The sequence below is a fragment of the Sphaerodactylus townsendi genome, linkage group LG03, assembly GCF_021028975.2.
Source record: "Sphaerodactylus townsendi isolate TG3544 linkage group LG03, MPM_Stown_v2.3, whole genome shotgun sequence".
Classification (NCBI taxonomy): domain Eukaryota; kingdom Metazoa; phylum Chordata; class Lepidosauria; order Squamata; family Sphaerodactylidae; genus Sphaerodactylus; species Sphaerodactylus townsendi.
Genome location: NC_059427.1, coordinates 16,575,526 through 16,592,205, shown reverse-complemented (window position 1 = coordinate 16,592,205; position 16,680 = coordinate 16,575,526). Strand labels below are relative to the sequence as shown.

The window sequence follows — 16,680 nt, the reverse complement described above, 5'->3', positions numbered from 1 at the left end:
ACAAATGTCACCCCCACTGTACCATTATGTCACCTCGCCCCCAAATTCTTTCAGAGGCTGTACCAAACTCTATGCTGGGGATAATTAGGAAAGGAATTGATAATAAAACTGCAAATATTGTCACGCCCTTATATAAAGCAGTGATGTGACCGCACTTGGAGTACTGTGTTCAGTTCTGGTCGACACATCTCAAAAAGGATATCGAAGAAATAGAAAAAGTGCAGAGAAGGGTAACGAGGATGATTGAGGGAATGGAGCACCTTCCCTATGAGGAGAGGCTGCAGCATTTAGGACTCTTTAGTTTGGAGAGGAGACGTCTGAGGGGGGATTTGACTGAAGTCCATAAAATTATGCATGGGGTAGAAAATGTTGACAGAGAGAAATTTTTATCTCTTTCTGACGATACTAGAACCAGGGGGCATCCATTGAAAATGCTGGGGGGAAGAATTAGGACTAATAAAAGGAAACATTTTTTCACACAACGTGTGATTGGTGTTTGGAATATGCTGCCACAGGAGGTGGTGATGGCCACTAACCTGGATAGCTTTAAAAAGGGCTTGGACAGATTTATGGAGGAGAAGTCGATCTATGGCTACCAATCTTGATCTGAGATTGCAAATGCCTTAACAGACCAGGTGCTCAGGAGCAACAGCCGCAGAAGGCCATTGCTTTCACATCCTGCATGTGAGATCCCAAAGGCACCTGGTGGGCCACTGCGAGTAGCAGAGAGCTGAACTAGATGGACTCTGGTCTGATCCAGCTGGTTTGTTCTTATGTTCTTATTCTTATTATCTTTCAATTAAAAACCTTGTCAGTTATCACATCTATAACTTTTTTTGGTGCACAAATTATTTTACTGTTCATTTCACATTGCTTGGATGGTTCATTGGTTGGATGGTTCATTTCACAAGCTTGGGTGTGTGTTTAGATTATATATAAGGAAGGTAGGGGAAATAGGTATGATCTATTCTCTTTCTTTCTTTATGAAGTGTACTTTCATTATTAACTTAGATATTTTATATTTCAAATAATGGAATTACAGAGACATTCTCAGGCTCTAAGGAAGTATTTGTCTTCCCCGGGGTGGGGTGGGGGGAATAATGTATGTAAAGGGAGTTGAGCAAAATTTGAACTAATTTGAACTAATTGGAGTATAGAAATCTAGTTAAATGTAATTCTCTGAGAACGTAAAATTTGTATCCAAGCAGGGGTGTTATTAAGGGGTTAGCCAAGCTATGTTGTGCCTGACCATTAGACTGCATAAGTAGGTCCGGAGGAGAAGTCTATCAGAAGAAGAAGGAAACTTACCTGTTAAGATTTGTACTGTAACTTTTTATATTTTGTAATTTTTCATGAATTATTATTGAAACTATGTAATGTGATTTTTTAAAACTGAGAGTTTGATTAAAATTGTTTAAGATCTCCACTGGTTCCAAATTTGCATGTTCGTATCGATTACCAAATAATTATCTCAGTTGTTTCCTAATCAACTATTCATTCCCCAAGAAAACAGATTTACATATTGCTGGCAACTCATATGAGGCTGCCAAACTAATAAAAACTTCCCTTCACTTCACAACTATGTCATTTCTCAGTACGCTTGTCTATTATAAAAATTGCTGTTTCATGCCTTGGATTAGGTGATGTTCATTCTGGGCAGGTCAGAGGCTTTGGTAAGGGCTATGTTTTTGTTTAGTTCAGAGATTCCTCTAGATATATCCACAAAACATCCCTTAACGATCTCTGTAAATGATGTAAATGTTTTTGCAGTCAAAGCAAACAAATCTGTTGGAACTTTACTTGTTACTCCAATTTTTTCCCCTCACCCAGTGGGGGAGTTTGATCTCCAATTTCAGCAGAGGTACTCTCCGGAGGAATATTCCTAGTCAGTCTTCTGGAGACTCAGCCAAGGGTGCATAGTAGTTAGAGACTGGGACATGGAAAGATGGATCTGTAGGGTTGAGCCGCTGACCCAGCAGAACCGTAGGCAGAGTGCTTGGCATGCCGGCCCAACTACGGCCTTCTGGTCGCACCCGCTCCCCCATCCCCCACCCCCCAGTGAGTCACAGGTCATGAACTACCTGGCTCACAGCCACCAGGTATCCCAGACAAAGGGACAATGGAGCCCTTGCCTCCAGGTGTGGATTAGACCCAGACACGGACGCTTCCTCCTGCACGTAACAGCCCGATGAGATCATGCATCACATGATGATCTCCCGCTCTCCTGCCTCCCGGTCCGCCCACATTTCCCCCCCTCTTGTAAACCCTAATAAAAGGAGCCAGAGGCTAGCACAAGGCAGAGTCGCCATGTCCACGGGATCCCGCGCTCCTGCTCGCTGGCTCTCTCCACCAGATGAAATCCCCGCGTGTCGTCTCTTCCTTGGGGCAACGCGGGCATGACTACAGGATCATTTTTTTGAAAAGAAGTAGTCTCTAATCTTAGATTACTTAGACCAGGGATCTGCAACCTGCGGCTCTCCAGATGTTCATGAACTACAATTCTCATCAGCCCCTGCCAGCATGGCCAATTGGCCATGAACTACAATTCTACATGCCAATTGGCCATGCTGGCAGGGGCTGATCGGAATTGTAGTTCATGAACATCTGGAGAGCCACAGGTTGCAGACTCCTGGCTTAGACACTAGAGGAGAAATGTCCTCTGTTTTCTCCCATGCTTATACAATTTCATCTTCCTTTTTTCATCGAGCTGCCCAACTGCATAAATGAAAGATGTTATTTATCTAGAAGAGACCAACCTTTTTCTTTAGGAAACCTCGGACAGTTTCCAGAAATATTTCTGTTCTCTTTCCTCTTTCTGATGGAGTAGCCCCTGCAGGTTAAAATGCCCCCATCAATCACCCAGAGTTTTCTTTACTCCTTACTCTAAGTGCCAGGATTTCTTAGCTAATTGGTTTGGAGGATTTCAGACAGCAGGAACAGAAATCCTCAGAATTAATTAGAGGATTGTTGATAGTTTTTATTTTATCTTTAGCTGCTCAGAGTGCTCAGACACATTAAAAACAGCTTAGAAAACAACTTAAAAACAAGTTAAAAGCAGCTTAAAACAGCTTTATCACAGGTAAGGCTCCAGAGGACACTCCAACGTCATATTTGACACTCAGAAATAATGATTTTAGCATATGTTTATTTTAATGTAAGTTTTGTGGGTAATTAATCTGAGAAGGTGAGGTCTAAATAATTGTAATTATAATAATTTAGTGAAAGATGCTGTTGATTCTTCACATGAATCTGAGAGTCACTACGTTAAACTGTTTGTTCACTGCCCATTAGAGCTTTATGGGCTTCTTTGTTACCCAGTGTATAGATTAATGGGTTAAGCATAGGAACAGTCAAGGTATAGAACAGGGACACTATTTTGCCTTGGTCACGGGAATACCTAGAAGGAGGCTGGAGACAACTAAAAAGGGCTGGGCCACAGAAGAGTGACACCATGGTCGCATGGGAGGTACAGGTGTTGAAGCCTTGTGAGAAAATCCTCAGTGTACCAACTGTGATGTGGCCATATGAGGCTATGATGAGCCAAACCGGTTCTAAAGGGAAGACTACACTAATAGCAAAGAGCTCAGCCTCATTGACTGAAGATGGACATCAGCCTGCCTTAATCTCATCACCTAGCAGATAACGGGTGCTGCACCCTTAGGTTTCGTTTCCTGATCTTATCACCCAGTAAGTCCTCTGTGTTTTTCCCACCTTGGATTTGACTGTGCCTACGTCAGCGCCTCACTCTGAATCCACCGCGAAATTCAAGAAGGGACTGCCCTCTGGAATGTGATTGGTTCTTCTTTTTGTTAATGAATGGTGGTGGGTTGTAGCGTGTTCTCCTGATTTTCCTGGCGGAGAAAGTGTTTAAAATGCCTTGTAAAGCTGCTAGGCAGCACAGTTGCCATGGAACGAAGGTGCTGACATTTAGGTCAGCATCGCAATAAAGAATCTTTCATTGCTTACTATACTCGCTGTGTTGGGTCCAGATTTCTGTTCCTCCGCGCTACGAGAGCTGAAATTACACTGAAAGCATTAAAGTTACCCTGGTAGCGCAGTAACACAATTACAACCATGAGAACCTTCATCAAAGTTAATTAAGAGTTTAATGCAACTGTCGGCTCACCAGGCTTCATCACGAAAACATATCAAACACAAGATAACATGCAGTAGAGAAGCCTATGTACAACACAGCATGTTGAAAGTAAATTATAACTTATGAGAATTTCATGCAGGGTTAGGGGGGAAACAAAAACCTTAACAATGAGCATTTACAAGTCTTCAACTGGGGAACAAATTCTCTGCAATGCACTATTACAACTGGGATAATAGTCCCTTGCAATTTTAAAGTGCAAATCACAGTGCAATCATTTTCAAACCTTAACATTGCACAGTAGCATATTATTACAAGCAAAAATGCGCTAGCAAGAACACATAATCACTCCAACCAAATGTGTCCATAAGTTTCCCAAACAGTTTCTTCAGGGAGGATAAATGAATGAAGGCTTGGCTTGCTTCCCTGGAAAAATTATCCTGATAGCCAAGCCTATTTTGCATCAACGCTTATCATATAATATGTTGTAATCTCAGTGTTGTGTTGGAATGCACCATTCACAACATGCTACTATGGCATCCAGTCTGTAAATAAATGACATCAGAATGTGAATACACATATGAACCACAGATAAACTAAGTCTGGCTTAAAATAAAACTAAATTATCCTACTGGTTGTGGTGGATTTTCCAGGCTGTGTGGCCGTGGTCTGGCAGATCTACCACACCATGGCCACACAGCCCGGAAAACCCACCACAACCAGTTGAATCCGGCCGTGAAAGCCTTCGACAATACAGTAAATTATCCTACTTTATTTTTTCCTCCCACTTACATCTACATGTTATTAGTACATCCGTTTTATAACAGATGTACATCTATACTCCATTATAACACACACACACATGCATTTTTGATGTATAGGCTTGTTATATAGCAGAAGCAGGCATAGCCAAATGCTTTGTCCTACTCTTTCATGAGCACCCAGAAAGACAAAGCAACCAACCCCCCAACCCCATATTCAAACTCCTCTATCTCAGCTGACAAGTCAACAGAATTCTTTTGGAAGATGGTAGGGTGGGCTCAGGTGGTCCTTTGATACTATACTATTGTTGTGCCATAGCAGTGACTCACAACTGGACCGTCTTATCCACAGAGAAGATAATATCACTGTGACCTGCAAGGAGATGCTGGTGATTGCAACTGTTGGCTTTGATAGTTCTCACCCTGTGAAGAATACAACCAAGTTTTGAGCTATTTTATTTGTGTTCCTTGATGGCACCAAGATGCCTGTTTGCTTTGACTGTGAAATTTCTTGAGAACTAAGGCTAGAAGTGTCTGCTTGTTAGGAAATTCCACTGAAAACATTTAAGCGAAGATTGCATAGGAAGTGGGATCTGAACGCTAAGAGAAAGCATGCACTGCTGGATGGGGAACAGATAAGAGGTCTTGGCTATTGCGCATTGTATGTAGACTCACATTCTTGTAATTCAATATATTAAACATATCTATCTTGTACCCAAACTTTTAATGCAGAACAAACATTTTTACAGGAATGTAGCCAGTCGCTTATGCAGGAATTGTCAAGAAAACTGAGACTTTTCCCAAAGAAAGTTGTTACTTCAAGCAACTGTGCCTCTTGGGAAGAGTGATATGCAGAAACTCCTTGCCAAATAGTTTACTGGGAAACTTTGGCTTAATCACTTTATCTCAGCCTAAATCACCCTTAAAAGGTTTTATGAGGATAAAGTGGAGAAGGAAAGACCAATGAATGCCACCCTGAGCTCTTTGGAGGAGGACCAAAATAATAAAAAATACTATATGAATAATACCAGAAGAGTAGCAGTGTTAGCATCTAGTAGCAAAATAATAGAGAAGTCCAGTAAAATAAGTAGAAATACGAGTGATATCGCAGTTCGACTTTAGGCATGTTTGCTCAAAAGGGAAGCTCGTTTATTCAATTAGTTTATTTTTAGATGCGCATATAAAAGGACAGAAGCTTTAATAGTCTCAGACTACGCTGGATAGGAACATCTGGACTCGGATTTCACGCCGGCGGAGTGTTTCTCAGACGGGAGCCATTCTCTTTCCTCTTCCTTTTTCCTGTGGCTCGTGAGGTCGCTCTGTCCTCCTGCTCCACCACGGCTTGTCTCTCCAAGGAGTGAGGAAGCATCGTATCAAAGCACACGTGGGTTTACTGTTGGAGTTGGGAAGCAAACGGGTAAGAGGATGGGAGGAAAGTGTATGGGGTTGTTGCGGCTGTTAAATTTAGTTCAGGCTCGAAGTCTTGTTTGCCTGGAAAGCTGCAATGTTTGGAATCCTTAGAGGGCAAAGTTCTGTTTCATCTCAGTGTAGACACTGCTTGTACTGCATAGGATCGCACTGCGTGTACTGCATAGGAGGCATTACTGGGGGAGGGCAAGGCTGCAGTGTGGTGGAAGAAGCTCCGCTTGCAGAAATGTTTGTGCTCAATCCTGAAATGTGCCAATACTCTGTCTTGTGGCTCTGGCTCCTTTCCCGCTGAGAGGATAGGAAGAGCTGCCTACAGCCGCTGCGGGGAGCTTTGAGAGGGATTGGTTGAAAAATCGCTGCCCCACTTGGAACAAGTCTGTTTGCCTTCTTGCAACAATTGGGGCTGCTACAATGTGATGTTGTATGATGGGCCCTTTCTGCACATGCAGAATAATGTACTTTCAGTGCACTTTGCAACTGGATTTTACTGTGCAGAATAGCAAAATCCACTTGCAAACAATTGTGAAAATGCATTGAAAGTGCTTTATTCTGCCCGTGTGGAAGGGACCTTAAAGCTGTAGTTGAGGCCCTCAGAAATGCATAATAATATGTAACTTTACCAGCAAAGTTGCTGTTCCAGTACAACGAAAACAATCTGAGATTTGTTCAGAGCATAATTTCAGTTAGCCAACCCTACTTGGAATGATTGCTGAAGATGCAAACTATATCAAATCCAGCAGTGAGTTAGTTATCATTTTGTATACCTGATTCCACCAGACACCTTTTCTGGATTAAGTGTCAGTATGATAGCCACAGCATGCTCAGTCCAGCTAAGTGTACAATATAGAATTGTGGTGTTGGATTGAACTGGAGAGTGACTGGAAGGTTATTTAATGTTTCTGAAAAAAATAGTAAAAACTGTTAACACAATGCTGCCTTACACTAAGTCTGTCTGGTATATCAGGGTAAATAATTGTCTGCTCTGGTGGGCAACAGCTTACTGAAGGTCTAGCTAGATGTCTTCCACGTCACCTGGTTTTTGATCCTTTTAAACCAGAGGGGCCAGTCAGTGACTGAACCTCAGACCTTCTGCCACTGTCAGGATCCAGTTATGGCATGTTGTATGACAAGAGAAGAGGATTATGTTGGATTCCAGGTTCTCAGTTTGCGGGCCTGCTTTGGCTTGCCATGCTTTGTAACCTCACTCTGTTGGTTGATCTTGATTGTACTTCCTAATAATGCTTGCTAGGATGATGTCCCTGAAAAATCAGTTTGCAGTTTGAACATGGGTTGGTATCTTCTAGTAGTTGTGATGGTATGAAGAATTAATGAAGAACAAGAGGAACTGAAAAAGATTCAAGAGCAATAATACATCAGATGCAGGTCCCAGTACTGTCACTCCTATAGCAACGTAAAGTGATTTCTCCACAACTGACTTCAATTGTATAATTGTGCTTCTGTTTATTCTTTTGTTGCAGTATCTGATCACTGTTGTAATTATGGAGCAGAGTATCTCTTGCTTTCAGTCTGAATTTGATTTCTGCCCTGAATGTGGTACAGTCCTGCCTTTGCCTGGGATCCAAGATAAAGTGACGTGTCTCTGTTGTTCCTTCTCCATTGATGTACACGGTGAGTGTTTGGGGCTTTTCTGGACAATTTACTTGAGCTTTTAGGCAGACAGGGACTGTAGTCAAGGCACAACTTTCTTCAGGTTAGATCAGCCCCTTCCAACATTAAATGTTTGTTATGATTATTCTAGTTAACACTCTAGCTATCACTCTATGCTACACTGGTCAGACCTCACCTGGAATACTGTGCCCAGTTCTGGGCACTACAATTCAAGAAGGATTTGGACAAGCTAGGCAGTGGTGGCGAACCTTTGGCACTCCAGATGTTATGGACTACAATTCCCATCAGTCCCTGCCAATTGGTCATGCTGGCAGGGCTGATGGGAATTGTAGTCCATAACATCTGGAGTGCCAAAGGTTCGCCACCACAGAGCTAGAGCATGTCCAGAGGAGGGCAACCAAAATGGTTAAAGGTCTAAATTCCATGCCCTGTGAGGAGCGGCTTAGGGAGCTAAGTACGTTTCGTTTGGAGAAGAGAAGGTTAAGGGGTGACATGATAGTTGTGTTTAAATATTTGAAAGGGTGTCATGTTAAAGATGGAGCAAGCTTGTTTTCTGCTGCCCCCGAGATTCCACCGAAACATTAGGAAGAATTTTGCTGACAATAAGGGCTGTTCGACAGAGGAATACACTGCCTCAGAGTGTGGCGGAGTCGTCTTCTTTGGAGGTTTTTAAACCGGCGGGATGACCATCTTTCAGGAGTGCTTTGATTGTGTGTTCCTGCACGATAGGGGGTTGAATGGCCCTTGTGGTCTCTTCCAATGCTATGATTCTATGAAATGGGGTAGACCCTGGGTTTTTTCAGGCATATACAAAATCTTGGGCATGTCTATTTATTTCGGTATTTATACCCCACTTTTATCCCTAACAGGGATCCAGAGTGACTTACAGCAGTGTTTTCTTTGCCTCCATTTTATCCTCTCAACAGCAACCCTTTTGGGTAGGTTAGGCTGAGAAAGGTCAGCTAGCCCAAGTTCACCCAGTGAGTTTCTGTGGAAGACTGAGGATTTGAGCCTGGGTCTCCAGATCCTACTGTGAAATGCTGAACCACAGTGGTGCAGGGGTGCTCTTCTATTGAGCAAATTATTGGGAACACAGGGTGTTGGGGGCAGTTCAGTGGAGTGGAACGAAAATAGAGAGAGCGAAGAAGTTGGCCTGCCTAAATTCCTGAGAGTTGAAAGACAAGATCAAGTGGAAGTTACTCTGTGCTCTGTTTCCCCTGCAATTTCTTTTAGGTCTCAGCTTGGAAAGTACGCTAGGGATGCAACAGGACTTAAATGCCTGAATTCATTTGTTTTATTCTGGATTAGCCTTAATGTGTTGCTGTTTCTGCATAGAATTTGAAGGGAGAATGATTTCCACGTCCGTCATGTTCAATACGATAGATCCCACATCTCAGAGGAAAGTGGATGAAGGAAAAGAAATGAAGGGACCTTTGGTGAGTACTGGGCGAAGTTCAAAGGAGTGACCATCTTGTTGGGGGTGTTCATCTCGTTTCGGACTTTTCCCACTCTTTCACAGTCTGTACACTTCACTTGTAGTTGCTGAGCATTGTGACAGAAGGTGGAAGCTTACATTGAAAAGTAAACTGTTTGGGCTATAGATGTAGATTTGAGATATTTACAATCCGATTCTTCGATTTAGGATTTTGCATGTGACTCTTGAGCCCTCAGAACAGGTGCTGGGTCCTCTCTTGTGAGATTTGTGGTGTTTCTGTCACACTTTTTTTCCTTCATGGAAGCTCAAGTGACTCGCTTAGGATTTCCAGCCAGGCACTAACCACAGATCCAATAAGGTTGCTGTTTTTAGTTTCAATAAGGTTGCTGTGTTGAATTCCTTCTAATCATACTTTGTGCTCTATGGGAGATAAGGGTAACATTTTTTAATACCCAAAGGCAAGATTTGACCCTTGAACTTCAAACTTTGAATGTTTTAAACTTGAACAATAATAAACATACCATAATTTATCACAACATTTCATAACCAAGGAAAAACTCAAAAGTGGCAAAACATCTATCTTTTACTTTTGAGCTTGTAAATATCTCAAAACCATAATCAATCTTTTAAATAAATCTCAAAAATAAATCTCATAATAAATCTCAAAACCATAATAAAACTTTTGAGCTTGTAAATATCTCAAAACCATAATAAATCATTCATCTAACTATCCTGTCTGTCAAGGATCTTATGAGTTTCTTATTTATCCTTACAACCCCCACCCCTAATGAAGTAGGACAGGCTGAGTGAAAATGACTGGCATAAAAATTCTGGGTATTTAATCCTAATCTACCTCCTTAACCATTGTACCACGCTGGGTTGTTCTGGAATGTCAGCAGCAAAAACTGAACTGGAAAAATGTAACTCCAACAAGCCATGAAACTGAGGGATTCTTGGTTCTTCTGCAGGTTTAAAGGGGGAGACTGGCAAAGTTTTTGTGTTTCTTAACAACTGCACCCTAGACATCCTGCCCCCAGAAAGAGCTTTAACACCACAGTTGCCTAGCAGCCACCAGCACAGAAAACTGTAGTTCTACAATGGTGCCTTTGTTTTGTTCTGTGGACTAGCATTGTTATTATCAAGCAGGAATGCCAGACATTAGGCTTTGTCACTTATTAGACCCTTTGGGGGTCCCCCAGTACTGCCTTACACACTCTAAACTTTCAGAGGTGTATATGGCAGACAATGTTCTTACTTGCAGGGAAGGTGACCTGGCTTACCATTTAAGTCACCTTATGTTCCTGAGGCAAATCTGCCCGGGGTGATGTCCCTTGCATTGCTAAAATGAGAAGGGTGACAGTATCAGGAAGTCGGTACTAGGTCCTCCCTTGCCATGTTTCTCTGCCTGAGATACACATTTGTAGTGGCTGTGGTCAGGAAGAGAAAATTGAAAACCAGATGTATTGAGGTGAATTTAGAGTGGTGGTAGTTTTCTTGCTGAAAAATCGTGGGTGCTGTTTGTGGGTCTCTCCTTGGGGGATAAGTTAGCCCCTGAGCTCATCTGGGTCTGCAGGATGCCTGGAATATCCCTACAGTGGAATGGAAAGACTGCTAGGAACAAGTCCCCAGTTTCTCACTTGGCACAGCAGCTGAGCAGTTGGCCCCACCAGCACTCATTTTAGGTCACTTTGCTTCACTTGGTCTTTTTCAGCTTGACAGGAATTGTCCCAAGTGTGGACATGAAGGCATGGTGTACCATACCCGGCAGATGAGGTCAGCCGATGAAGGACAGACGGTCTTCTACACCTGTCCCCGTTGCAAGTAAGGAAATATCCACTAACAGTTGGTCCATAGGTTGCCACTTGAACACCCTGTTTGCCTTGCTCACACATTACAAAATGAATCAGTTTTTCTCTGCTGAATCATAACCTGCTGAAAATTTGGCCATTAAGGAACCTGTGCTGCTATTCTCTCCCTTCTTCATCCTCCTCTTTTGAAAGGGGGGTGCCCGTAAGCTCCAGAGGTTCAGGCCAGGCAGGGAGAAAGCAAGTGAGGCTGCATAGGTGTGCCTTTAAATGGGAACAGGTTCAAGGGGAAGCTTTGCTTTCTTCTGCCTTTGTTCCCGTACTGACACTCATGCCTAATTCCAAACTGAAAGTTCACTTCTCTCCTCAAGCGAACTGCCACTTCATTCTCTGCTTTGTTTTCGAAACACCTGCACGGTCATCTGATTAAAAAATCTTGTTCAGAGCATTATTTGTCCTGGCTTTTTGTTTTGTTTTACTTGTTTGAAATTGCTTCCAGCAAGGAAGCCAGAATCAGCTTGTGGGAGTAACTCGGAGGTCAGCCAGCCGGCACTGTACACTGTTCTGCTGTGAGAAAGGGAAAATCAACTGCATGATTTGACACAAAAGCCAGCCAACCTGAACTAGGCCAACACTGTTTTTCCTCAGAGCTGAAAAATGGTCCCTCTTTTTCCAAACACAGTCCGGCAGAGATCTTACAAGTGTCACAAATACAGTGAGGGTACTTTCTCAGTGACCCGGACCTGGATGGCCCAGGCTAGCCTCACCTTGTCAGATCTCAGAAGCTGGGCAGAACTGACCCTGGTTAGTACTTGGATGAGAGACCACCAAGGAATGCCAGGGTTGCTGTGCAAAGGAAGGCAATAGCAAATCACTTCTGTTAGTCTCTTGCTTTGAAAACCCTACCGGGTTGCCATAAGTTGGCTGCAGCTTGATAGCACTTTACGCATACACTTCCTCCGTGAGCTCACTGCTGAAAGGTTTTATTGACCCTAGTTATATTTTCTCTTCCCAAGCTAGTTTAAGAAGTTTGAAGGTGAATGTGCGCATTCAGATGTTTTAAGCAACCAAAGGAGGAGGAAGACATCCAACTTTTTGTAATCCTTTCCCCCCACCAGTTCCGAAAAATGCAGTCACAGTCAGGTTTTCATGAGAAAAAAGTAAGATTCTGGCTCTGCTCTAGAGTTCTATTGTGGTACCTCGGTTTTTGTCGATAATTCATCCAAAAGGAATCGAGGAAAACCGAAATCAACGAAAACTGAGGCACCGTTTCCCATAGGAATCAATGTAAATCCAGTTAATCCGTTCGAGGCACTCCAAAAAGTGCCTCGAATGGATTAATTGGCTCCTTCAAACCCCAGCCGGGAGGCAGAGGGAGCTCCTTATTTGGGCAGTGACATCAGGGGGTGTCACTGCCCAAATAAGGAGCTCCCTCTGCCTCCAGGCTGGCTGGGGTTTGAGAAAGCCCAGCTGGGAGGCAGAAGGACCCCCTGATGTCACTGCCCAAATAAGGAGCTCTCTCTGTCTCCCGACTGGGCTTCCTCATTATCATTGACTTCGGTTTTTGCCAGTTTCAATTTTCGTGGACTTTTTCTGGGCAAACTTTTTCTTGGTTTTGAGGACGAAAACCGAGGCAATCGACGAAAACTGAGACAAATTTTGCCCAGAAAAAGTCAACGAAAACCGAAACTGACGAAAACTGAGGTACCACTGTATGTGAATACACACCTCTGTTTCAGCCAGACAGATTTCTTTTCTGGTTTTTTTTTTGTGTGGTCAAAATAGATAATCAGCACTGTTATTACTGCGAGGAAATCTTTTCAAACCTCTGGAAACAGTCATCTGTCTGATCTTCTATGCCTCAAATTGTTAATGGACTATGGGCTTTATAGCTACGACGAGTGCATTCCATGATTGACATGGTTTATAGTTTTTTGGTTAGTTTTTAATGTGTTTTTGTTTTTACTTCCAGATTTCAGGAGAAGGAAGACTCTTGATCAGACAGCATCTGTGTCCACCCGAGCAAATTTGAACAAGCTCTTTTCTTTGTGATTTAGAATCGCTTTAGATCCTGGGGGTGGGGGGCACTTACTGTGCTGCACTTACAGGTGCTGTGGAAACATCCATCAGCTGGATGATTCATAAATGGTGATGTTTGTCCTGCAGCAAGTCTTACTGGAGGTCAACACAAAAGTGATAGGAAGGGAATTGCATGTCAAAAGTCTTAACGAGCGGTCCAAGTTTTTCCTCCCTCCCCCAGTCAGTGGGACTTCTAAAAGACTAGAACTTCTGTCCAAGGACAACAACACCCTACTTGAGCCAAACCAAAGCTGAACACCAGGAACATGTGCTGCTCTTGGAGATCCGGCCATTTCTTCTGCTACTGCTGTGGTCACCAGTCTCCTGCTGCCCTGTGCTTTATTTCCTCCTCGACTGAGGGAAACTTCTGACACACTTGTGTGGCTGTGCATGCATGAGATTTTTCCTGTTGGTTGCCATTGTCATCCTGTGACTAGCTCCGTTCTGGTTTGAGCCTTGTTCCAAGATGGGTGGGAGAGCCATGCAGCTGCTTGCATAGCAGCCGCGTGCATTTCCCCTTTCAGCTTTTAACTGGAGGCAAAGTGGAGCTTAATTCATACTCTTCCATCCACTGTTCCTCTTGTGGAATTACAACTGCTGTTTAATCAGGGAGGAAGGGCTACCTGATAGCCTTTATGGGCCAGGTTTAGCCCTGGGGCCTCAAGTTTTTTTTATTATATTTTATTACATTTGTATCCTGCCCTCCCTGGCTGGGCCAGGCTCAGTTGATGGCCTGTCATCTGTAAAGAACCTTGCTGTGCAGAGGCTTGCAAAGGGCTATTTGCAGCGATGCAAGAACCGTGTTTTATCGTTGTGGTTTCTGTGCAGTTCCACATAGGACTGTGCAGGTGCAGGCTAGTCATGGGAACTTTTTTTCTCTAAGCTTCTAGAAGGTTCCTGATGAGTGCTCCCATCTTTCCACTGAGTTGGACATGTGACAAAGGGGTGGGGAGTGCTCTCCCTCCATTTCTTCCTTTGCCACCATGGAGATAGGATGTGTTCCCAAAAGCTTCACAGAGATTTTCTGTAAAACAAAAATTTGGTTTCCAAGGTACGTGTATCTCTCATCTGTGCTTAAGACCTCCCTGGACTTCCCCTGTTATATTCATATTCAGTAAATAATTAAGTGTTAACCTGTGATTTAGCTTCATAAAATATTTTATGGCTTATTATGGCTTATTTTATTTGCTTATTCATCTTCCTATGCCATACTTTTTTATCCATTCCCTCAAGGAGCTCAGCACTGCATACATGGTTCTCCCTTCTCCATTTTTATCTTCACAGATGTTAGAAGAGTAGGCTAAGCTGAGAGAGATTGTGCTTAAGCTGATTTCGAAGATCTAAGTTAATTACAAAGAACGAACGATCAAAGAATAGCACTGATCTGGGGTGCTGTGTGGTTTCCGGGCTGTATGGCCATGTTCTACCGGCATTCTCTCCTGACGTTTCGCCTGTATCTGTGGCTGGCATCTTCAGAGGATCTGATAGTAGGAAAGGAAAGCAAGTGGAGTATATACACCTGTGAGTAAAGGTCAATAGGTGAGGGCATCTGAATAGGAGTGGCCTGGCAAGTGAGTAACAATGAAGTGTAGCATGTGAGTAACAATAGCACTGATCTTTTAGCCTTATTCTAAGAGTTGGGCAGTACCAACTGTAAAAGTGATACAGCAGATTCCGGGAACTATCAGCTATTTTCTGTGCAAACAATCTAGCTGAAGTCCCCCTGTTTAGAAGTGAGAAACCCCTTAGGTGGTTCATTTCAGACACATGGAAAGGGGGGAACATTCTACCTGTTTTTGCCACTGATGACTGTTTATTCCTGTTGGAGATGCTTACACTTACAGCAAGGGACCAATAGGAGGGACTCTGACATGTCAGGATTGCCACAAAAAATTATTTTCTGTTTCCCTCACTTTCCCTAGCCTACTTTAGTCGATTTCTCTGACCACCCTTCAAAAAATAGCCCCAAGTCAAACAAATCCATAGGTTACTTTGCATTAAATAAAGGTGTTATGTAATGGTTTAGATTAGAACTACACATGAACTGAGGTGCAAAAGGATTTGAAGAGAAGAGCTTCAATATTAGCATAAGCATTTATTGTCATTGTGCACGCACAACGAAATTTACAGCAGCATTCCTCAATGCACACAATTTCAGACTCATACATCATCCTCACTTTCCCCTTCCTCCACAGCCCCAAACACATCAATACGAAGCCGCGGAGTTGAAAATGCACTAAAATTTACATGAAGATGGAACTTCAATATATGTAATCTCTAAACATTAATACATTTCAGGACATTTTCTTTTTTTAAAACTACTAAACATTATATAAAATGAATTTCAACGGCTATTCCTAAAACATGGTTTAATTGAAGCCACAATATAAAACTTAGTTGTAAAACAGCAATCAAAAACCAAGTTAGAAATTAGAATGCAAGTATTATTTTAAGAAAGATTAAATAAATAATGTATAGCTATCACTTCTACACTTTTCTCTGTATTTTGCAGCCCTCTTAGTCTCTGTTCAATAGTTTCATCTTCCATTTTTGGCTACTTTTCTCAGTTTTTAAAAAATATTTTAAGGTGTTTAATTTCTTAAGTTTCTTCTATTTTCATATATTCTTCTTGTTGCTTGCGGCATTTAACCTCTCTGTGTATCGTATGCGAACATGCCTGACTGACTAAAACACCTATCAATTACAGTAGATTCAAATCCTTCAATACTCAAGACAACATTATTAACCTAGTATTGACAGAGAACAGTTTCTTCATGCAAACTCTCTATTAACATTGACTCGTGAACTGAATATCTGCTTTCAACTGCAGCATTACTGGATAAGGCACGTCTTCACAGCATTCAACAACAGGTCTGGCACATTCTAGCTGACCATCAAAATACCAGCCAAATGTGCCCAAACCAACTTCATCATTTTGTTTTATCAAATTCATTTTGGGAAGCAGTGATTAAAGCACTGTATTGTTGCTTATTATTTTTCAGCTATTGTGTCATTCATTTGATTTGCCGCATGTAGAAATGCAAGTACAGTTTCAATTCTGGTAATTCTAAGATTTTGGGTTGTATAATGATTGTACGAAGTAAAGCTAAGCTATAAACCATCTTGATTTCAAAGGGCTTGTGTCAGCCAGCTGTCAACAATAGCTCCTATCACCTTTCACAGATTTAGGTACAATCTGGCCACTTCACACTCACTTCTTTCAGTTCCTTGACTGCATACCCACATTTGACCTTCCTTTTGACGTTGATTCTGTCAAGAAGTTTCTCAGGCAACAAAAAGCCAACTAATGGGTAATGTCTGCCCACTACAAACAAAGGGGTGGGTAATAATCCTAAACAACACCTGAAACAAACACTTGCGGGGCAAATCTAAAATAAACTCACAAGAGCGTTGCCATCTGAAATCACCACACTGAGTAATGGGGCNTCT

The 16,680-nt window shown here is 42.4% G+C and overlaps 1 protein-coding gene across 1 annotated transcript; it reads left to right on the top strand.

Moving 5' to 3' along the window:
• Positions 1–6,160: 6,160 nt before the first annotated feature.
• POLR1H (RNA polymerase I subunit H) lies at positions 6,161–14,402 on the top strand. The gene is made up of 5 exons (XM_048492028.1): positions 6,161–6,271; positions 7,761–7,911; positions 9,247–9,347; positions 11,058–11,167; positions 13,124–14,402. The coding sequence occupies exons 2-5, from the start codon at positions 7,782–7,784 to the stop codon at positions 13,146–13,148; spliced, it is 366 nt and encodes a 121-aa protein (XP_048347985.1). The 5' UTR covers positions 6,161–6,271; positions 7,761–7,781; the 3' UTR covers positions 13,149–14,402.
• The last annotated feature ends 2,278 nt before the right edge of the window (positions 14,403–16,680 follow it).